At 50.6% G+C, this 23960-nt stretch overlaps 1 protein-coding gene across 1 annotated transcript; it reads left to right on the forward strand.

The window, feature by feature from the left end:
- Positions 1-83: 83 nt before the first annotated feature.
- On the forward strand, positions 84-23687 carry LOC140402479 (calpain small subunit 1-like). Its single transcript, XM_072490299.1, has 9 exons — positions 84-204; positions 773-895; positions 7875-7893; positions 11848-11940; positions 14038-14095; positions 18121-18185; positions 19997-20065; positions 21607-21685; positions 23527-23687. The coding sequence occupies exons 2-9, from the start codon at positions 810-812 to the stop codon at positions 23670-23672; spliced, it is 615 nt and encodes a 204-aa protein (XP_072346400.1). The 5' UTR covers positions 84-204; positions 773-809; the 3' UTR covers positions 23673-23687.
- The last annotated feature ends 273 nt before the right edge of the window (positions 23688-23960 follow it).

A 23960-nucleotide genomic window follows, 5' to 3' on the forward strand; every position in this document is an offset into this window, starting at 1 on the left:
GTGATTGAGGTTCAAATGCAATCCTTCCTCTCGCATGTTGTCCAAAGGCTGCACCGAGGTGCATTAGGACCCGGCGGTGACCATGCCAAGCAACAGTCAGAGGGTGGGGACAGGCAGCAGAACCGGACTGGCAGCTTTTCCAGCACAAATCCGGTTGCAGCGACCGAGACACTGCGCCATTTGCTTCCAGCCGGATCCCTGTCGGTAAGGAGAGATCCTTCGGGAACATTCCCAACACCAACATTCTGTCGAACTGAGGGGGGAGGGGGATTTGTTTTTAGAGTTCTCGGAAACATTATAACTGACGCGATTGTAACGTTGTATCCAGGAGCCAGGCCTGAAATTGACGCGATTGTAACATTGTATCCAGGAGCCAGGCCTGAAATTGACACGATTGTAACATTGTATCCAGGACTGAAATTGACGCGATTGTAACATTGTATCCAGGACTGAAATTGACACGATTGTAACATTGTATCCAGGAGCCAGGGTTGAAATTGACGCGATTGTAACATTGTATCCAGGAGCCAGGCCTGAAATTGACGCGATTGTAACATTGTATCCAGGAGCCAGGCCTGAAATTGACGCGATTGTAACATTGTATCCAGGAGCCAGGCCTGAAATTGACACGATTGTAACATTGTATCGGGGGTCGAGGCTCCTGAAACTGACGGAATTGTAACATTGTATCCAAGAGTCGGGCCCCTGAAACTGATGAGGATCTGATCTCTGAATCGCTCTCCGTTTGATTCTGTCTCTCTCTCTCTCTCAGCTTTTCCTTTCATCCCGTGTAAATTTCCACATTCACCATGTTCGGCCTTCAGAAGTTTTTGGGAGCAGCAGGAGGCAGCGGCATGGCCGGCCAACTGCTGCAGGGACTCGTCGGTGTTATCGGGTAAGTAACAACATCTTGTTTAGATTTTTGAGATGTAAAAAAGTTAAGTCTTGGGATTTAAAAATGTGACAGCGCCTCCCCCCCCCCCCCCCCCCCCCCCCCCCCTTCCAGATCATGTCTTCCCTCTTCACCATTTTGTGATGGTTATTTTGTAAAATATGATAATTTTAGAGTTTAACTTTGAACTAAATGTCTCCCTTTGGCTCATTCTAACTTGTTTGTGTGTTACTGAAACTCCCGTTTGTATCAATCCGCGTCCCAGTTTCACTGGCTCCTCCCGGGGCGCGGTTCCAGGTCCGGATTCATCGCCCACTTTCGCAAAAAGGGTTGCTGAACAAGTTATTCAAATGGTTCGAAATATCCTGGACTTCAAACCCAGCTTTTGAAGGACCCCCCCACCCCCGCCCCCGGGACGATTAGGTGTCATACAACACCGATTTTATTTGGCACCCTGAGTGTGCCTGAACATGGGACAGTTTGGCAGCGAGGTTTACACTGGGTGGGACTGAGATACAGCACCTCCCCCTGTCGCTTGGGTTCACTTGCAAATCCGAACCTTTCATTTTGCCAAACCATTTCCTGTTGAAATCCAAACTCGCCTCAACCCAATTGCTTTGGGATTGGATTGGATTTGTTTATTGTCACGCGTACCGAGGTACAGTGAAAAGTATTTTTCTGCGAGCAGCTCAACAGATCATTAAGTACATGAGAAGAAAAGGGAATAAAAGAAAATACATAATAGGGCAACACAACATATACAATGTAACTACATAACACTGGCATCGGATGAAGCATACAGGGTGCAGTGTTAATGAGGTCAGTCCATATGAGGGTCATTTAGGAGTCTGGTGACAGCGGGGAAGAAGCTGTTTTTGAGTCTGTTCGTGCGTGTTCTCAGACTTCTGTATCTCCTGCTTGATGGAAGAAGTTGGAAGAGTGAGTAAGCCGGGTGGGAGGGGTCTTTGATTATGCTGCCCGCTTTCCCCAGGCAGCGGGAGGTGTAGATGGAGTCAATGGGTGGGAGGCAGGTTCGTGTGATGGACTGGGCGGTGTTCACGACTCTCTGAAGTTTCTTGCGGTCCTGGGCCGAGCAGTTGCCATACCAGGCTGTGATGCAGCCCGATAGGATGCTTTCTATGGTGCATCTGTAAAAGTTGGTAAGAGTCAATGTGGACATGCTGAATTTCCTTAGTTTCCTGAGGCAGTATGGTCACCAGGCCATGTGAAATGGTGACCATCTGATAATCTTTATTGTCGCAAGTAAGTGTACATTAACATTGCAATGAAGTTACTTTGAAAAGCCCCTGACACTCTTGTTATAATAATAAACTTTATTGTCGCAAATGGGCTTACATTACATAGAACATACAGCCCAAAAGGAGGCCATTTGGCCCATCGAGTCTGCATCGACCCACTTAAGCCCTCACTTCCACCCTATCCCGGTAACCCAATAATCCTTCCTAACCTTTTTGGTCACCAAGGGCAATTTACTATGGTCAATCCATCTAACCTGCACGTCTTTGGACTGCAATGAAGTTACTGTGAAAATCCTCTAGTCTCCACACTCCGGCGCCTGTTCGGGTACACCGAGGGAGAATTCAGAATGTCCAATTCACCTAATAAACTCGTCTTTCAGGATTTGTGGGAGGAAACTAGAGCATCCGAAGGAAACCCACGCAGACACGGGGAGAACGTGCAGACTCCGCACAGACAGTGACCCAAGCCAGGAATCGAACGTTGCAAGATTTTCCTATCTTAGGTTAGAGAGAAGGAATCTCCAGCGTACCCATCACAGCCACAGTCATTTTGGGGTTAGAAGGCACCCGGATCAGGGCAGCACAGTGCCGCCGAGGACCCGGGTTCGATCCCAGCCCAGGGTCACTGTCCGTGTGGAGTTGGCACAATCTCCCCGTGTCTGTGTGGGTCTCACCCCCCACAACCCAAAAAGATGTGCAGGGTAGGTGAATTGGCCGCACTAAATTGCCCCTTAATTGGGGAAAAAAAAGAATTGGGCACTCTAAATTGAAAAAAAGTCATCCAGCTCGGAAAATAAAGGCAGCAAGCTCTACGGCGTTGAGGGTAATTTGGGACTGATTCTTGGAGAATGAAGTGTTAACTTGAGGGACAGTGTAGAGTGTAACTAGCAGGAGAGTATCTGTTAAGCTAAACGGAACTTTCTTGTATGTCGTTCAGAGTGTAAGTTGCCGACTAAATAGTGAGTTTGGACCATATTGCTTTTAGTCTTTTTGTTACTGTAAAACTTGGAGATTTTTATACTTCCTGACGATTGGATACAGAGCTACACTGAAGGAATGTGGGGGGCCACACTACCTGATAGATTAATAGATTGTGGGGTGAAATCCAGGGAAGGGGAGGATAGCATTGCCAGTGGCTCACTCCAAGTTCCCCCAGGACTATTTCCTGTCTCGCACAAGCTGATCTTTGCTTGGGTGGCTTCGGGGCCCCCAGAGAGGGTGGGAATTCAGCCAAAGTTCCTGCCCGCTATCGAGTGACCGCTCCTAGGCAATTGCTTCTACTGGGGAGTAAACGTTCCCCTGTTGGGGGCTCGGATGAAATCCGCCTGCCGCTTTGTGGGTTCCATGATCGGAAAATAATCATTTGGAGGGTAGCGTGCGTGAACATGGAGGGCTCAATGATGGGAAGTGATGAAATTGGCAGGAAAGGTGCTGTCTTGTGCACCTTGCTCCCTGGAATACCTGTGCCAAGGTGTGTGCAAAATCATTGTTCGGGCCCCTTATCAACAGGTGTGGCTTTCACCAGGATTGGTTTTTCTGCATTTCATTGTAATTAGCTGCAGAGCCCTTCCCTTGGCTAAGTTACATCACACTGCTGGGAAGTCATACACAGCTGGATTCAGGGAGCCAGGAGTGAAACTCTGGGACAGTGTCAGCTGCGGGTTTGAAACGGCACTATTCAAATTTCCATCATTGTTCCCCCGGCAAAGAATCCATTAGTTTAGGTCAATTTCCATGTGTTGCTAATGCATCCTTTTAAATGCCCACGGCTTCGCTTGTCTAATCAGTTTGGCTTTGTGAGGGAGCCATGCAGATTTAGAAAATGTTTGTCAATTTCCTTTGCGAGAACCTCCTGTAAATCACTGCCAAACTGTCCCAACTCTGGATACGAAGTTACATTTGCAGCACGCAGTGTCTTCAAGGACCCTTGGCCAGACCCCAGGATGTGGGGGAATGTCCGGTTAGGGACCACTAACGTTTTGTTTAAAGTAGATGACGGTTGAGATTCGAGACACCTGCTTTTGTAAGAGGGCCTCTAGCTGGGGCAGCACGGTGGCAGAGTGGTTAGCACTGCTGCCTCACAGCGCCAGGGACCCGGGATCGATTCCGGCCTCGGGTGACTGTCTGTGTGGAGTTTGCACGTTCTCCCCGTGGCTGCGTGGGTTTCCTCCGGGTGCTCCGGTTTCCTCCCACAGTCCAAAGATGGATTGGCCATGGTAAAATTGCTCCTTAGTGTCCAAAGATGTGGAGGTTAGGAGGACAGGGTGGGGGAGGGGGTCTAGTTATGGTGCTCTTGGTAAGGCCAGTGCAGACTGGATGGGCAGAATGGCCTCCTGCACTGTATGGATTCTAAGCCATTCTAAGTTATTCCACCAGGTTTAAATAAATCAAAAACCTCTCCCTAATTCTGAAAGGTAAAAATAATTTGTATCTTATACTCTAGCATTCAGGGTACGTATGCGGTTCACGTGAATTAACAAACTAACTTGTGGTCAAACCCACCACACTACAGAGTAAATGACCGATGCAACCAAGGCAGAGTCCATGGATTTCTCACCCACCCAGACATCAGTAAATGAGTTGAAACAATCTCACTGAAATGTCCTCTTTCTCACAATGGTTTCCGATCTCCCACCTTTTGAACATCGCTCCTTGGGACACTCTCTGAATATTGCTCCCACTCCGATGCCATTAACAATGGCCCACCTCCCAGGGTCTCCATCTTGGCCCTCGAGATTCCTTCTCCCTGGATTCCGGAGTCTGCAAATCAGCCGCTACTTAACTGACATGAATTCATCTGTTCGATAGGCGGTAGTTTCATTGAGCTGACACTACCCCCTCTTGAGTTTCTCTGCACTCCTGTCTCCCTGTATCCAGCTGTGTGTGTGTGTGTGTGTGTGACTCTCCAGGGCTTCCCCTCAGCCCTTCTCCCAGTACCTCAAGCACACACCAGTGTTTTGTCTGCCTGGGGCTTCCTGCCCATGCTCCTGATTCTCTCTCTCTCCCGAAAATGATCGACTACCAACTGCTGAGCACTGACCTTGATCTGGGGACCAATCAGAATGCTCAGGGCACCACCCTTGTTACTCATGGGAACCAATGTGACACATTGGAACACCCTGTACCTTAATTATTACAATCAGAGACTGCTAATTTAGCCCTCTGGGACACAATGAATTGAATTCATCACAAGCGGATGGAAGAATGAATAAACATGCCTTTGTCAGTCTCCAGAGAGTCTACCTATGGGTTGGGTACTGTTGAAGTCTAAGTCATTTGATGGGTGAATGTGACTGAGAATTCACAGCAATATGGAATCCATTTAGTGATGTTGGCTGAGGAATAAATCACCTGATTTTCAAAATAGTAGGGAATCATAGAATCCCGACAGTGCAGAAGGAAGCCATTCAGCCCATCATGTCTGCACCGACCCTCTGAAAGAGCACACTGCCTAGACCCACTCCCCCTCCCGACCAACACAACCCCACCTAACCTCACCCCTGAACACCCAAGGGGTAATTCAGAATGGCCAATCCACCTAACCTGCACATCTTTGGACTGTTGGAGGAAACCCACGCAGGCACGGGGAGAACGTGCAAACTCCACGCAGACAGTCACCCGAGGCTGGAATTGAGCTCGGGTCCCTGGTGCTGAGAGGCTGCAGATTTGTAGAAGAATGAGGGAGGATCTTGTAGAAATATATACAATTTATGAAGGGACTAGCAATCTCTGGAGTGGGCCCAAGGAGGTTTTGTTAATCCAATCCCACGCCAGTTGAAGTACCAAGAGTCACATTCTCGTGTAGCTATTGTTGCAGTTAAACCTGCGACAGCCACAAATTCTATATTGGAATGCCCTCCGTTTGTAACAGTGGCCGGGATTCTCCGGCCGTTGGGATTCCCTGTTACCGCTGGCCGTGCAGCCCCGCCCACCGGTTTCCGGGCACCCGAACCGGCTTCGATAGGAAATCCCATTGACAAATGGCGGGAGTAGCGAATCATGCAGCCAGCCAATGGCACGCCAGTGAGAAATGACGTGACTTGAGGGAACTGGCGAATCCTGCTGGCACGGTGGTTAGCACTGCTGCCTCACGGTGGCAGGGTCTCGGGTTCGATTCCCGGCTTGGGTCACTGTCTGGAGTCGGCACGTTCTCCCCGTGTCTGCGTGGGTTTCCTCCGGGTGCTCCGGTTTTCCCCCCACAGTCCAAAGATGTGCAGGTTGGGTGGATTGGCCACGATCAATTGTTCCTTGGTGTTCAAAAGATTAGGTTAAGGCGTTATTGGGAGAGGGTGGGGGAGTGGACATGAGTAAGGTGCTGTTTCAAAGGGCCGGTGCAGGCGGCCAATCCACCTAACCTGCACGTCTTTGGACTGTGGGAGGAAACCGGAGCGCCCGGAGGAAACCCACGGGGAGAACATGCAGACTCCGCACAGACAGTGACCCAGCGGGGGATCGAACCTGGCGCTGTGAAGCCACAGTGCTATCCACTTGTGTTACCGTGCTGCCCCAAACGTTTGGTGTATCAGAGCACAGGAGATGGGCTTGATGCTAACCCATTGATCTAACCATCCTGTGTCAGGTATCTTTCCTGATTAGGTCTTGCACCCTTTCTATACAGTTCAGGTGAGGTGGTCGGTGTGAAGTGGCGTTATCACTGGAGTGGTAACGTAGAGACCCAGGGTAACGCTCTGGGGACCCGGGTTCGAACCCCACCATGGCGGATGGTCAAATTGGAGTTCCTTAAAAATCTGGAGTTAAAAGTCTAACCTATTTGTCGTTTTAAAAAAACCCATCTGGTTCACGAAGGGAGGGAAATCTGCCATCCTTACCTGGTCTGGCCTACATGTGACTCCCTCCGAACAAAGGCCATTGGGGATGGACAATATGTGCTGGCCTAACCAGCCACGCCCACATCCCATGAACTAATTCTAAAAATAAAAAGTGAACCGAACTCAACATTTTAGAGCAGTTTCACCCCCCTCCGAAAATCAGCAATTGTGCATTTGAGATTAGTGTATTTGTTGGGAAAACCGATGATTTAAGGCCATCGTAAATATGCAGGATGTTTGCATTCGGTGCTTTGAGATGTTAAATACATGAAGGAGAAGATCGTGAAAGATGTAATCACAATAGTATAATAATAATAATAACCTTCTATTGTCAAAAGTATGAAGTTACTGTGAAAAGCCCCTAGTCTCCACATTCCGGCGCCTGTTCAGGTAAGCTGGTATGGGAATTGAACCCTCGCTGCTGGCCTTGTTCTGCAACACAAACCAGCAGCTATCTAGCCCACTGAGCTAAACCAGCCCGATACCTATCCGGATAGATTGGGACTGGTTTAGCACAGTGGGCTTAACAGCTGGCTTGTAATGCAGAACAAGGTCAGCACGGTTCAATTCCCGTACCGGCCTCCCCGAACAGGTGCCGGAATGTGGCGGCTAGGGACTTTTCACAATAACTTAATTGAAGCCTAATAATAAGTGATTATTTTTATTAGATTGACAAAGAGCTATCCAGACTGGAAACATTAGCTCCGTTCTCTCTCACCACCGATGCTGTCAGACTTGCTGATGTTGTTTTTGTTTTCTATCACTATTAAATGACCGGTTTTTGCATTCAATATTGTATGTAAATCTGTAACATTTGCATATTTAAATGTGTTTAATATATGCAGCATTTAAATATATACTGTTTCTTCTTCTTTCCCACATTCTGCCCTCCAGACAAATGTCAACTGGACCAGTGAGTATCCCAAATCTTTACTACTGTTTTAAGTTGATTTAAATTCAAGTTCGTTATGGCGTCCGATCCTGCTCCTGATCGGAGCTTTTTAGAAAATTGTCAGAGCTGCTCTCGGCCGTGAGGAACGTCAGCCAGGGTTGTTATTTCTCTGCTTCCTGCCCCGGTGCCAAGTGTTCACTAATGCGGCCAACGTTGACTGTCCATGCTCAGCCATGTAGCCCATGGGTGGAGTTGGTCGGATTCTAACCAGTGCCCGTCTCCCAAGTGAGTTAGTGGCCTCGGGAAATTGTGATGCTGAAACAAGTGGGAACGGCGTCGGGATTTTTCGGAATGCCTGTTTCGCTGCCGCAGTGAAGGTCAGTCTCCAGAAGGGTTCATGCGCAGTGGAGGGCACTGGCGCATCTGTTGCCAGCGTGGCACCACTCGTGCTTTCACTTGCCTCTACCATCCTGGGAATGGTGGCACAGTGGGTAACCTCCGGTTTGATTCTGGTCTCGGGTGACCGTGTGGAGTTTGCACGTTCTCCCTGTGCCTGCGTGGGTTTCTTCCGGGTGCTCCGGTTTCCTCCCACAGTCCAAAGATGTGCAGGTTAGGTGGGATTGTCCATACTAAATTGCCCCCTGGTGTCCAAAAGGTTAGATGGGGGTTAAGGGATTATGGGGAGTGGGGCTAGGTAGGATGCTCTTTCAGAGGGGCGGAATGGCCTCCCTCCACACTATAGGGATTCTACGATTTGAGTGAATCCTACCACAGATGGGGAAAATCTAGAAATTGCATGGGGTCCCCAGTGACATCTTGTGTTGGTTTGGTTAGCAGCCTGCAGACGAAATCTCCAGAAAGAGATTCAATACTTCTCAGGATCGAGAGAAGGGAAAGCGCTGATAAGCACCATGTCAGGAATCCCGGTCGGCAATGCCGGAGAGGCGGGCGGCATGTGGCACAGTGGTTAGCACTGGGACTGCGGCGCTGAGGACCCGGGTTCGATCCCGGCTCTGGGTCGCTGTCTGTGTGGAGTTTGCACATTCTCCCCGTGTCTGCGTGGGTTTCGCCCCCACAACCCAAAGATGTGCAGGGTAGGTGGATTGGCCACACTAAATTGCCCCTTAATTGGGGGAGAAAAAAAAAATTGGGAACTCTAAAAATTTATTTTAAAAAAGTAATGCTGGAGAGACTCCACTATAGTTCCCAAGATTTTTATTTCCTTCTGGGAATAATGCTGGGAGTAAGGGACATAATGCTGGGAATAAGGGACATTAGTTACTTGGAGACGCTGGGATTATTTTGGAAGCAGGGAAGGTTAAACTTTGGAATATGAAGGGAAATCTATTTTCCGTAGAATCCCAACCGTGCAGAAGGAGGCCTTTCAGAGTCAACATTGACTCTCTGTAAGAGTTCCAAACCCAGACCCACTCGCCCGCCCTATCCCATAACCCCACCTAACCTCTACATCCCTGGACACTACGGGGCAGTTTAGCATGACCAATCCACCTAACCTGCACATCTTTGGACTGTGGGAGGAAACCGGAGCACCCGGAGGAAACGCGCAGACACGGGGAGAACGGGCAAACTCCGCACAGTCACCTGAGGCTGGAATCTAATCCGGGTTCATGGCACAGTGCGGCAGCAGTGCTAACCACTGTGCTACCAATTTTACACCGGACGCAGCTAGTAATCAAGAATTTGCAGACTTTAGGTAGTTGGCAAGAGCAGATTGAGGTGCAAGGCATTTTGAAATAATTCCGTGCTATGATTTCGAAAGTGCTGTTTGACAGGGAAGCCACTTCAAAAAAAAATTCCAAAACTATGGAGAAAGTGCAAAGGAGTGTGATTAATCTGCTCTTCCAAAATGCTGACACAAGCATGAGGCACTGAAATGGCTGCCCCCTGGGTTATAATGTTCCAATATAACATCACAGACTGACTATTAGCATTGCTTCCTTTGTTTCTGCCTTTAAACATTAGAACAATAAAATCTTTACAGTTCTGAAGGAGGCCATTCAGCCCATCAAGTCTGAACCGCCCTCTGAAAGGGCACCCTACCCAGACCCACTCCCCTGCCCAATCCCTGTAACCCCACCTTAAACTGCACATCTTTGGAAACTAAGCAGCAATTTATCATGGCCAATCCACCTAACCTGCACATCTTTGGACTGTGGGAGGAAACCGGAGCACCCGGAGGAAACCCACGCGCACACTGGGAGAACGTGCAGACTCCGCACAGACAGTCACCCGAGGCCGTAATGGAACCCGGGTCCCTGGTGCGGTGAGGCAACAGTGCTAACCACTGGGCCGCCCTTTGTCCCAACTGTGCTCCACTCTCCAATGGAAAATAGGATTTATATCTCATAATTCCACACCATCCCAACCCACTCCGTAGAATCCTCTTTCGCCCTCTCTCTCCTGGCGAGTCTGTAAATCTTTAAAGGCGAAATGTGGCTCTGCTTGAATGTCATTGGTAGTTATCGGCGGGAATTCTCCAGGTGCAGGACTCTCAGTTCCCGCTGGTAGCTCACCCCTGCCCGCGTGTTTCCCGGTGGCGCAGGGTGGCTTCAACGGGAAATCCCATTGACAAGCGGCGGGAAGAGAGCATCTCTTCCAGCTAATGGCACATCGCCGAGAAATATGCGGCTAGGAGACCGCAGGGTTCCCGCCCGCTGCGCCCGCCGGTCTCCCGCCCCCCCGCGCCCGCCGGTCTCCCGCCCCCCCGCGCCCGCCGGTCTCCCGCCCCCCGCGCCCGCCGGTCTCCCGCCCGCCGGGCTCCCGCCCCCCGCGCCCGCCGGGCTCCCGCCCCCCGCGCCCGCCGGGCTCCCGCCCCCCGCGCCCGCCGGGCTCCCGCCCCCCGCGCCAGCCGGGCTCCCGCCCCCCGCGCCCGCCGGGCTCCCGCCCCCCGCGCCCGCCGGGCTCCCGCCCCCGCGCCCGCCGGGCTCCCGCCCCCCGCGCCCGCCGGGCTCCCGCCCCCCGCGCCCGCCGGGCTCCCGCCCCCCGCGCCCGCCGGGCTCCCGCCCCCCGCGCCCGCCGGGCTCCCGCCCCCCGCGCCCGCCGGGCTCCCGCCCCCCGCGCCCGCCGGGCTCCCGCCCCCCGCGCCCGCCGGGCTCCCGCCCCCCGCGCCCGCCGGGCTCCCGCCCCCCGCGCCCGCCGGGCTCCCGCCCCCCGCGCCCGCCGGGCTCCCGCCCCCCGCGCCCGCCGGGCTCCCGCCCCCCGCGCCCGCCGGGCTCCCGCCCCCCGCGCCCGCCGGGCTCCCGCCCCCCGCGCCCGCCGGGCTCCCGCCCCCCGCGCCCGCCGGGCTCCCGCCCGCCGGGTTCCCGTCCGCCGCGCCCGCCCGCCGCGCCCGCCGTTCTCCCGCCCGCCGTTCTCCCGCCCGCCGCGCTTCCGCCCGCCGCGCCCGCCGGGCTCCCGCCCGCCGCGCCCGCCGGGCTCCCGCCCGCCGCGCCCGCCGGGCTCCCGCCCGCCGCGCCCGCCGGGCTCCCGCCCGCCGCGCCCGCAGGGCTCCCGCCCGCCGCGCCCGCAGGGCTCCCGCCCGCCGCGCCCGCAGGGCTCCCGCCCGCCGCGCCCGCAGGGCTCCCGCCCGCCGCGCCCGCAGGGCTCCCGCCCGCAGGGTTCCCGCCCCCCGCGCCCGCAGGGTTCCCGCCCGCAGGGTTCCCTTTTGAACACTTGTTATCAAAATGAGGCAAGTTTAAAAAAAACAAAAAAACTTTATTTGGATCAGGTCATGCAATAGCCTTGAGGAAGATATTGAATCCGAGTTGCCAATCACACGTCCCAGGCCTGGGAAGTAAATTTCCGAAGGATTTCTTTATAAAATAAAACCTACAACTGGTACCTAATTGAGTATTGACAGCAAGGAAGTACGTTTTCTGCCACGTTCTGGTCTGCAATGTTTGGACACTGTGACGGGCCTGTGATTTCGTCTGTTGTGTTGACCTTTCTGACAATCTGTTGACCTTTCCACCGTAGGCCGAGCAGCCCCGCCATGTTTCGCAGATCGAGGCCTCCGAGAACGACGAGGAGAGAAAGTTCCGGCAGATCTTTAAGAGTCTGGCTGGCGAAGTAAGCATTAATAGTGCCTATTAGCGTATTTGTGAACTGTTCTGAACTATGTTCGTGCATTCCGAGGAGTCTCCCAAATAGTTCCGGTTAACTGAAGGTATTGGATACCAAGGGCGAGGTTCTCCCAAAAGATGATTGGCATTTTGGGTGTGTTTGGCGGGGTGATTCCCGCCGGATTTGTGGGTGGGATCCACACCAGTATTCACCCACACTTGAATAAATGTTTGGGGGGCCTCGGGGAGTTTGTCCCCACTACAGCCCGCACTTTGAAATGTTTCCTTCGCTGGGGAGCTGAACGCGCCGGTGAGACCGGCGCCTCTGAGATCGGGCCGCCATTTTCAAAGGGTGCCCCGATCAGCACCACCAACACGGGCATTGCCATCTCCCCGTAGACAGTGGGTGAGGCTGAGGGGCTGTTGGACAGAGAACGACTCCCTGTCCAATTCACATCTCCTCTCCTGTTAGTCAGTGGGTGACTTCTGATAGGACAGCCACTCCTGTCAATCACTGCAGCTGACACAGTTGGTGCCCCTCCCCTCTGTTTTATTAAGTATATTTTGATGAATTCTGAAGCGTTCGACAACCAGCACTTAATAAAGGGAGGGGTGAATGTTGCTGGAGTGCGTCTCCAGCACTTTGGAGAGATGTGTCTGAGTCACCAGAAATATCTGTTCATTGAGGTGTGGTCACAAACCCTGCGCAGCTGCTGAACACAGCCACGGAAAGGGTTGTCTGATCACTGCTTTGGGTTATTGTCTTCTGACACACCAATTGCAATGTCTCAAATCTCAAAGGGCAAACTGTTTTTAAAAACTTGCATGGTGGGATGTGGCCATCACTGGCTGGGTTCTTGGCCATCATTACCCTCTTAATTCCAGTTTTTTTCCCCCCATTGAATTCAAATCGCACCACCTGCTGTGTTAGGATCAGCTGTTTGTTATTAACATCACACACTTCCAGAAGGATGTGGAGGCTTTAGAGAGGGTACAGAAGAGGGTTACCAGGGCGTTGCCTGGTATGGAGGGCATTAGCTGTGAGGAGCGGTTGAATAAACTCTGTTTGTTCTCACTGGAACGACTGAGGTTGAGGGGAGACCTGATAGAGGTATACAAAATTATGAGGGGCATAGACAGAGTGGATAGTCAGAAGCTTTTTCCCAGGCTGGAAGAGTCAATTACTCGGGGGTATAGGTTTAAGGTGAGAGGGGCCAGGTTCAGAGGAGATGTACGAGGCAAGTTTTTTTACACCGAGGGTAGTGGGTGCCTGGAACTCGCTGCTGGAGGAGGTGGTGGAAGCAGGTACGATAGTGACGTTTAAGGGGCGTCTTGACAAATCATAGATTATCATAGAATTTACAGTGCAGAAGGAGGCCATTCGGCCCATCGAGTATGCACCGGCTCTTGGAAAGAGCACCCTACCCAAGGTCAACACCTCCAACCTATCCCCATAACCCAGTAACCCCACCCAACACTAAGGGCAATTTTGGACACTAAGGGCAATTTATCATGGCCAATCCACCTAACCTGCACATCTTTGGACTGTGGGAGGAAACCGGAGCACCCGGAGGAAACCCACGCACACACACGGATGTGCAGACTCCGCGCTGACAGTGACCCAAGCCAGAATCGAACCTGGGACCCTGGAGCTGTGAAGCAATTGTGCTACCCACAATGCTACCGTGCTGCCCCCGCATTGAACTGTCTCTATCCACCCTAGTGACAAAATTGTGCCTGTGGCTGGTGAGTGGTGGTCAGGGTGAACAGGTCAAGGTGCAAACATGCGAGATTAGGTGTAGGGTTGAAGTTCAGCCACTGAAGCAAGATGGCGCCCAAGGGCTGCGCTCCGAAAACCCGGAGCTTGTAGGACTGGGAGAAATGATCCTGATCTATTTTTCCGTGGGGAGGTGAAGAGAACAAAGATATCCCAAGGTGGATACTCCTGATTTGTTCAGTGTTGAAAAAAATGAGATATGCTGGGTTCCGAGAAATTCTTGCCACCCGACCCTTGTGTTCCTCCTGCAAAGCAATGGGAATTGGGATAGTCACTTGGAATAAGTGGGGTGTGCAGTGATCTAAGAGAAGGTCTGGTTCTTTGCAGGACATGGAGGTGAGTCCGTTGGAGCTGAAGAACATTCTCAACAAAATTGTGTGCCGGCGTAAGTAGTGGTTTTATTTCCGTGGCCTTGTCGCTGCACCTCCGTATGATGTGATAATGTCAAATTGGTCTTTGTGTAGTCTTTATTAGTGTCTCGTTAACACTGCAATGAAGTTACTGTGAAAATCCCCTCGTCGCCACACTCCGGCGCCTGTTCGGGGACACCGGGAGAATTCAGAATGTCCAATTCACCTAACGGCACGTCTTTCGGGACTTGTGGGAGGAAACCCACGCGGACACGGGGAGAACGTGCCGACTCCGCACAGACAGTGACCCAAGCCGGGAATCGAACCTGGGACCCTGGCGCCGTGAAGCAACAGTGCTAGCCACTGTGCTGCCGTGACACCCAGTGGGTTTCCGTGTGGCTCAGATGGTGGCCTTTTCGAGACTGAAGCAGAAATTTGTGGGGTGAAGCATTACTGCAGAACCATACCTATCGGGCTTATGCAAATCTTGCCTATCCTGGTTCTAAAATTACTAATTGATCTAGCATCATTTGTGGAGGAGAGTTGCAGACTTGTACCACCCTTTGTGAAGAATTGTTTTCCAATTCCATTCCTAAAAGGTCTGCTTTTTATTTCCGAAGACAGTTGCCCCCTGGTCCTCGACTTCCCAACAAGCTGAAACAACTTCTCTCCATCTGTTCCCCTTAATATCTTTTAAACTTTAATCAAATCCCCCATGAACCTAAATCCAATGCAACCATAGTCTGTTTAGTCTCTCCCTGTAGCCTAACCCTCCGTCTATTCTAGTAACTCTATGCTGCATTTGGTGCGCTGCGTTTTTTTCCTGCAGGTGTTGTCCTTCAGGTCAGATGTCGAATTCCCATCTTTTGTTTGTTCTTGATGCTGGCAAGGCCATAAACTGTTTCCAATCCGAGTGGTTTGCCACACCAGAGGTCTGTAAGAATCAATGAGATTGGGTCTGGAGGAGAGGTTTGATAAACTCGCTATGTTCTCACTGGAACGACGGAGGTTGAGGGACGACCTGATAGAGGTCTACAAGATTATGAGGGGCATGGACAGAGTGGATAGTCAGAAGCTTTTTCCCAGGGTGGAAGAGTCAATTACTCGGGGACATAGGTTTAAGGTGTGAGGGGCAAGGTTTAGAGGAGATGTGCGAGGCAAGTTTTTTACACCGAGGGTGGAGGGTGCCTGGAACCCGCTGCCGGAGGAGGTGGTGGAAGCAGGTACGATAGTGACGTTTAAGGGGCATCTTTACAAATACATGAATAGGATGGGAATAGAGGGATACGGACCCCGGAAGTGTAGAAGATTGTAGTTTAGTCGGGCAGCATGGTCGGCACGGGCTTGGAGGGCCGAAAGACCTGTTCCTGTGCTGTACCTTTCTTTGTTCTTTGTTCTGGAGTCACCTGTAGGCCAGACCGGGTCAGGATGGCAGATTTCTTTCCCTAAAGGGGAAGGAACTAGATGGGTTTTTACAACAATCGCTGATCGTTGTCATGGTCACAATTACAGAGACTAACTTTATTCAGATTATTGGAGAGCCTGATTATTTAAAGGTTTGGCATTCTGGCCAGCATTTGTTGCTCAACCAACATCATCAAGCAGAACTATTGGTCATAGCTTATGTTGGGATTTTGGTAGGTTTTAATTGACACTTATTATGATCCTGGACTAGACCCCAGCAGCTGCTAGGATACAGGACAGAAACCCCAGTATTTTATTTACTTTGTAAGACTGTGAGGAAAGGATACTTGGCCCCAGGAGTAACCTCACACAGAAATAGGGATATGGTATATTAAAACAAACTTTATTACTAACACAGATTAAAATAACTTTAACATCATATTAGAAAATAGCCTAGAATTACCAGATAAACAATGCTTAACAATGACAAAGAAACACTAACTCCTAACCTCTATCTTTTATCTCCACTCCAGCAAAAGCCATCTCGGGTCAAAATCCACTTTTCACTCATTAGCCAACCCAGGAATACTTTAAAGAGATGTCTTGGATAAAGTGTTTTGAGAGAGAGCGATCTTTCAGGAAACCAGCTTGCAGATTCCTGCCTGTGTCAAACTGCTCTTTAACCTGCCAGGCTTTTCAGAAGCTGTTCTCTTCACAGGCAGAATCTTTTTGACTCAACTGCTTTGGGAGAAACTGCTAGTCTGTTCACAGACTGGTGAAAACTGAACTCAAAAGCTCAACACCCGACTTCTTCAGCCACTGGCTCCTCCCATTGACTACATCATCATCTTAAAGCTAAACGCAATGTCCCTAATTATCTAATCCCCAGAGAACCTTCATTATATGAACAGAATCCCATTTGCCCTACTTCAGATAAACAATATAAATGGTTGGAATGGAAGATGATTTCATTTTTACGGTGCTTTAATTGCACCTCTGCAGCCGAAGTATCTGCAGGATTTTTAAGAAACATGACTGCAGCAGTTATACACACACACACACACACACACACACACACACACACACACACACACACTAACCTAGACTTGTAACCCTTACTGGACAAAATACAAATAATACAATCTATATCACTGTCCAGTGACTGTGTATCAAATTCATTAACTGCAATACGTTTGAGACATTGAGGATGTGGTTATAGTCTGTTGGCCCCTGCAGTTCGAAGCCGGTTATGATACGAACCTGTTGCTTTTGTAGCGATGATTGTTCTCATTATTGTGCAAAATTGGCCTGGAGTCTCCAGGGATTGAGGATCCATCTCCAGGGCACCACCGTGTGGAACCCTGGAGAAAGATCATTGGGGGAGGGCAGTGGGGGTGAGGAAGCTGTTTGGATGATAGTCGAGCACAATGAGTGTTTTATCTTCCGATTGGCGTAGGAAGCTCGATCGTCATAAGGATGGATGTGTTGACCGACTATTGGCTGGAGTATGGAGGGGGCAGGCCGTGTGATGGGAACCTCCAGGAATACATTTCATCTCAGTTGGCAACCCTAATTGTGCAATCAATTGAGTATTTTGACAGATGTCCGAGGATTACAATGTTTAGAAGTGTGGGCGGGTTTTTTCGTTGGAGCAGAGTGAGAGAGAGGGGATGGGGCACACAGTATATCACCATCTTCCACACGCTATCCTTAAGAGGAAGAGAGAGGATGGGATACACAATATATATAGAATCATAGAATTTACAGTGCAGAAGGAGGCCATTCGGCCCATTGAGTCTACACCAGCCCTGGGAAAGAGCACCCTACTTAAGCCCACACCTCCACCCTATCCCTATCACCCAATAACCCCACCTCCGCTTTGGACACGAAGGGAAAATTTAGCAAGGCCGATCCACCTTACCTGCACATCTTTGGACTGTGGGAGGAAACCGGAGCACCCGGAGGAAACCCCACGCAGGCACGGGAAGAACGTGCCAAGCCAGGAACCGAACCCAGGTCCCTGGCACTGTGAAGCAACAGTGCGAAGCGCTTGTCAATGGGATTTCCCATTGAAGCCATCCCATCCCACCGGGAGAAGAGAACCCCAATGGCTGGAGAATTCCGGCCAAGATAGAAGCAGGAGTGGAAGAGTAGACCCTACGGCCTTTCCAGCTGCTCGACCATTCTATACGATCATGACTCAACTTAGGCTTCAACCCCAACCTAGTCAGTAAAAATCAGCCTATCCCAGTCTTAAATCTATTCAATGAAAGAGCATTCACAATCCTCTTGGGGTTAGGAATTCCAAATATTCACATCCCTTTGAGGGAAAAAATTTCTCCTCATCTCAGTCCTAAATGATTGTCCCTTGATCCTGAGAATGTGGTCCCACGTCCTAGCTTCCCAGCTATTGGGAACAATCTCCACGTCTACCCTGTCAAACCCCTTGAGAAACTTGTAGTGTTCGATGAGAATCACCTCTCATCCTTCAGAAGTGCCGGGAATATGGACCTAATTTACCCAGCCCCTCCACGCAGAGACTGGGGTGATGGTGAGAGAGATTGGCCAATTTCTGATTCCATCCTTTCCTGGTTGTTTTTGGATGAAATCGATTCCTGGTGTTAATTTTGACGCTGAATATTTTATTCTCGCACAGATGCTGACCTGCAGACTGATGGCTTCAGCCTGGAGTCCTGCCGCAGTATGGTTGCTGTTATGGATGTATCCTCCCGTGAAAGGCAAAGCTAATTTTCGCCTCCCAAAAGTTGGCTGAGGGTCTCGACCTGTTCCTAATGTCCCAGCCCTTTCTTCCCCCACTGAATACTGATGGATGATTCCATGCTCCATCGCTCGTGTGGTTCTGGGTTAGTTGACTTTCATCAGGAGAGGGGGGTGGCGGGTTGTGACTGGAGGGAACGTATCCAAACTTTCCCCAAGTAGCAAATGACAGCTTATGTGAAACCAACCCATCTCCTCCTCAGCCGTCCTTCAGGTTATTGCACCACCTTGCTGTATAATACTTTCACTCATCCAATTCCATTCTTCCCTGTAAAATACTAATCTGTATTAGTGTCACAAGCAGGCTTCCATTAACACTGTAATGAAGCTACTGTGAAAAGCCCCTAGTCGCCAATTTCCGGCACCTGTTCAGGTACACAGAGGGAGAATTCAGAATGTCCACTTCACCTAACACTACGTCTCTCGGGACTTGTGGGGGGAAACCGGAGCACCCGGAGGAAACCCGTGCAGACACGGGGAGAACGTGCAGACTCCGCACAGACAGTGACCCAAGTTGGGAATCGAACCCGGGTCCCTGGCGCTGTGAAGCAACAGTGCTAACCACCGTGCCGCCCATTGTAATTGTTGAGGTGCTGTTGTACCAAATGCCGTTTGGCCATCACCCCTGTGTTCGCTGAGCTTTGCTAGAATTTGCTTCCCAGTCCTGAGCCATTGTTTCTTGGGTCGCCTCCCATTTCTCATCGCCGCGCCTCAAAAACACCCTGGCTTCCATGTTTGCCGAAGGCACCTAGCTCTCCCTCAGCAGCCGCTCCTCCACTGTTGCTAAACTGTCAGATTGGCCTATCCAACATCCAGTGCTGGATGAGCAGAAATGTCCTCCAATTAAATATTGAATAGCCTGAAGCTATTGTTTAAGTTCCTTGTCCCAAACTCTATTCCCTCTGCCTACCAACTCCATCCCTTGCCCTGGGAACAGTGCAAGGCCCATTGGTCAGTTTGCTATCGGGGTGACATGTCTGGCCCCGAGATGATGAGCATATCTCAGCCGCCACTAACACTGCCTTTTTCAATCACTAACCTCGCTCAATCCCCCCATACCTCCGCTCATCTCCGAAACCACTATCCATGTCTTTGATACTTCCATGTTCTGACCTCTTGAGCTTTAGACAAGAGAGCTTTGGATGAACTATATCTTAATCTTGCACCAAGTTCCTTGTTCGCTGCTCTACACTGGTTAAGCAGTGTCTCTCTTTTAAAATTCTCCTCCTAGTTTTCAAATCTCTTCCTAGCCTCGCCCTCCCTTCCCTCCGTAATCTTCTCTGAGCCCGCAATCATCTGGTATGTTTCTAATGACCTCTTGAGCACCCATTGACTCCTGCTCAATTGACGCCTTAAATTTAAAATTCTCACTCTCAGCTCTGTGTCCGATCCCACTAGAGAGCTCCGTCAATTCTCACCTGCAAATTCCTTTTCCTCACCCCATTAGCAGCTATGTCTTCAACCGCTTAGGTGGTAAGTTCTGGAAATCTCTCCCGAAAACCCTTTACTACTTTCTCCCCCCCCTTTAAAACACACCTTAAGATCCAACTCTTCCACTTGGTTTTTGGTCACCTGTCCCTAAGGTGGTCCCCATGTGACTTGCTGTCAAATTTGGTCGGACAATTCTCTGAAGCGACTTGGGGCCTTCTACTTTAAGGTTCCTATGTAAATGCAAATCTTTCTTTTGTGAGGCTGGTTTGAACCTTGTGTGTGTTTGATTGAGTTTGTTACACTGCCTTAACTGAATGGTCCAGGCCGACAGCACTGGGAGGCTGGGCTTTGAAGAATTCAAATACCTTTGGAACAAGATTAAGATGTGGCAGGTATGTATATGCCAGAGTAGAATGTGTACGTATCGATATGTGTGTCTGTATTAGGCTCAGTATATACTGGGTTATTGCCTCCCCCAGGCTCATTGTGACCTGGTTGCACTGTGACAGTGTCACTAAGACACGTGTATCAGAATGTTCCACGTCAAATGGGTAGCAAAATCCTTGTTTTGAAAAAGAATTTAGACTCAAACTTGATTCATAGTGCTTAATGGTGTATAAAGGCCAATATATCAGCAAAGCTAGACTCCGGCGCCTGTTCGGGTACACGGAGGGAGAATTCAGAATGTCCAATTCACCTAACAGCACGTCTTTCGGGACTTGTGGGAGGAAACCGGAGCACCCGGAGGAAACCCACACAGACACGGGGAGAACATGCCAACTCCACACAGACAGTGACCCAGCGGGGAATCGAACCTGGGACCCTGGTGCTGTGAAGAATCCAGAATTCTCTTTCCAGCCAAAAGCTGCTGGGACTGGGGCGGTAGTCCAGAACGAGACCATAAAGTGCAAGGGATCCTGGGCTTCATAACTCGGGGCAGAGAGTAGATATGCAAGGTCATGGGGAACCTTTAGAAAATGCCGAGTTAGTCTCAACTGGAGCATGGTGTTCAATTCAGGGCACCTCTCTTCACAGAATCATAGAATTTACAGTGCAGAAGGAGGCCATTCCGCCCATTGAGTCTGCACCGGCCCTTGGAAAGAGAACCCCGTCTCACCTTTTTGGACGCTAAAGGCAATTTAGCATGGCCAATCTACCTAGCCCTGCACATCTTTAGACTGCAGGAGGAAACCGGAGCACCCGGAGGAAACCCACACAGACACGTGGCACCCGGAGGAAACCCACACAGTCACCCAAGGCTGGAATTGGACCAGTGTCCTTTGCGCTGTGCGGCAGCGGTGCTAACCACTGTGCTGCCCTCCTGTTCCCTAAAGGGACATGAGTGAACTGGATTGTTTTTTAACAACATTATCACCTTTACTGAGGCTTTCAATTCTATAGTTTTCAATTGAATTTAAATTCCACCATCCTACTGTTGTGGGATATGAACCCGTGACCTTGGACCATTAGCCTGGGCCTCTGGATTGCTTTGTCTGGTCATATTACCATTAGGTCGCCACCCGCTCCTGGACTCTGGGTAGATTCCAAGCACTGAGCTCTAACAATCCTACACTCACTGGTCCCCTTGGGGAAGTGACGTACCTTGTGGCATGATTCCTGATTAATGCCATCCATATGGATCTCTCACAACTATGAGCTTCGCTTCCATCCTGGGAAAGTACTTGCATTGCCAACACTGGCCAGTATCTCTGGGTTACTGGGAAGAAGTGTAGCTACATTTCTACCCAGCCTGTCCACTGGGCCCCTGGTGGGATATGTATATCCGCTCATCGTGGTCATGCGCGAAGAGTAGACATTGAGTTGAGGTGCGTTATAGGGTGAATAATGTAATTGTTATGCTGAATCCGTGCCTTGGACTATTTGCTCTGTCCGCGTGTGGTGTTTGAACTAACTGTGCAACTCCCCTTCACAGGCTGTCTACAAAAGATTTGATGCTGACAAATCAGGAACAATTAACAGCCAGGAACTGCCTGGGGCGTTCGAAGCTGCAGGTGAAACATGTGATACAATCGGCCTGGCACCCTGGCCAGCCCTGCCCGGATTGGGGGGGGGGGGTGGGGGGGGGGGCGGACAGGGCAGGTCTGGCAGCATTTTTCACCTGTTTAACACGGATGAATCCGCCTTCAAGTGCAAAATGCCTGTTTTACCGTAGACTCGCTACAGTGCACAGAGGCACCACTTGCCCCATCGTGTCTGGTGTCTGCCAGCCTTCCGAAAGACCACCCTTCCCAAGCCCGTTCCCCCCCCCCACCCCCCCCCCCCCACCCCCACCCCCCACCCCCACCCCATCGTTGCAACCTAACCTTGACATCTTTGGACTGTGGGAGGAAACCGGAGCACCCGGAGGAAACCCACGCAGACATGGGGAGAGCGTGCAGACTCCGCACAGACAGTGACTCGAGGTCGGAATCGAACCCGGGACCCTGGCGCTGTGAGGCAGCAGTGCTAACCACTGTGCTGCCTGGTGGTTTATTATGTCTCTGCGCCTTAATCCTTAAACGTCTCTCAAATGGGACCTTGTTAAGTGAGTGTGGCGTTATCAAATGGACAGTCCACCTTCAATTGAAATATCGCATTGATATTTGAGACTCCCTTTACTTTGAAACCATTCTGCGTGCTCCCTATCCTTGGCGCTCAAGATAAACATTGGTGTTTCGAATACCCATATGATAAATTAACAGACTCTATTAAAAACTTCCCATGGCCATTGTGAGGTTTAAAACTAAGCTCGCCAATGTTTTACAAGAACACCTCCCAGATCTGCACTCTATCGAGGGCAGCAGACGCTCCCCACTCTGACAAGGACATATATTGCCGTTCTTTCTTGCTGGCTCAGAATCTTGGCACTCCCTCCTGTAACAGAACTGTGGGCCTATGTTCACTGCCAGCTTCTCAAGGGAACCAATGGATGATCAATAAATGCCCAGCCTGAGAATGCCAAGAGCTGTCCCTGACAGGACGTTGTGGGTCGGTGAATGATCTCCACGCTGTGGAGAAGACGAGTTGGGGGATGTTTTTGCTCCTGACTACAGTCCAATGACAGCTGAATGCGATAGAAAATATACCACTCGGAGCTGACATTGCTCTCATCAACTTCCAAATGGAGAGGGGTGGCAGAGTGGCTCATAATCTTTATTGTCACAAGTCGGCTTACATTAACACTGCAATGAAGTTACTGTGAAAAGCCCCTAGTCGCCACATTCTGGCACCTGTTCGGGTACACAGAGGGAGAATTCAGAATGTCCAATTCACCTAACAGCACGTCTTTCGGAACTGTGGGAGGAAACCGGAGCACCCGGAGGAAACCCACGCCAACACGGGGAGAATGTGCAGACTCCGCACAGACAGTGACCCAAGCCGGGAATCGAACCTGGGACCCTGGAGCTGTGAAGCACCAGTGCTAACCACTGTGCTACCGTGCCGCCAACTGCTGCCGGATTCAATCCTGGCCCCGGGTCCCTGTCCGTGTGGGAGTTTGCACATTCTCCCCGTGTCTGCGTGGGTCTCACCCCCACAACCCAAAGATGTGCAGGTTAGGTGGATTGGCCATGCCAAATTGCCTCTTAATTGGGGGGGGGAAAAAAAATTGGGTACTCGAAATTTATATTTAAAAAAAAAAACTTCCAAATGGAATTGTGCATGAGTCGGGGGTTTGGGGGGAAGGTGGACACGGGATCACGGGATGGTGTACCCGAGAGAGAATCGTCAGAAGAGAGCAGTGAACGGTGACGAGTAACCTGATCCAAGGTGTGACTCTGAAGTGTAGGGATGTAGCGTTCCCCATGGAGACAGCGCAGGCGTTGACGGAATTTAACCTTCTCTCTTATCTCAGGATATCCTCTGAATCCTGAACTTTATCGGCTGCTGTATCGCCGATACGCCAACGAATCTGGAGACATGGACTTTGACAACTACATCTCCTGCTTAGTCCGATTGGATGCAATGCTCCGTAAGTGGGATTCCGTTGTCGCCTGTTGAACGTTTGGGAATTATAAGGACGCTGGTCAAATCTGACTGGAATAGGTCTTGCCAAGCTGTCTTAGGATTCTGTAAGGCAGCAATATTGAAGCTATTTGTGTTTTGAAGCTTATATTTTCAGTGCATGCTAATCTCTGTGCAAATCAGATTAACATGGATCGTTCCAAAACATTATTGTCATGGAGGTTTGACCAGACTGGGTCTCTCTCTCTTCTGATAGGATGACCTGAAAGTTACTGAGTAAGTTTACCTTTTGTGCAGGTGCCTAAAGCAAGGAGCCACTTAAAT

The sequence above is a fragment of the Scyliorhinus torazame genome, chromosome 25 (genome assembly GCF_047496885.1).
Source record: "Scyliorhinus torazame isolate Kashiwa2021f chromosome 25, sScyTor2.1, whole genome shotgun sequence".
Lineage (NCBI taxonomy): Eukaryota > Metazoa > Chordata > Chondrichthyes > Carcharhiniformes > Scyliorhinidae > Scyliorhinus > Scyliorhinus torazame.

Coding starts and splice junctions, on each gene's coding strand:
- LOC140402479 (XM_072490299.1), top strand. CDS start 810: ATGTTCGGCCTTCAGAAGTTTTTGGGAGCAGCAGGAGGCAGCGGCATG. Junction 11,941..14,037: donor TTAAGAGTCTGGCTGGCGAA/GTAAGCATTAAT, acceptor GGTTCTTTGCAG/GACATGGAGGTGAGTCCGTT. Junction 14,096..18,120: donor CAACAAAATTGTGTGCCGGC/GTAAGTAGTGGT, acceptor ATTCTCGCACAG/ATGCTGACCTGCAGACTGAT.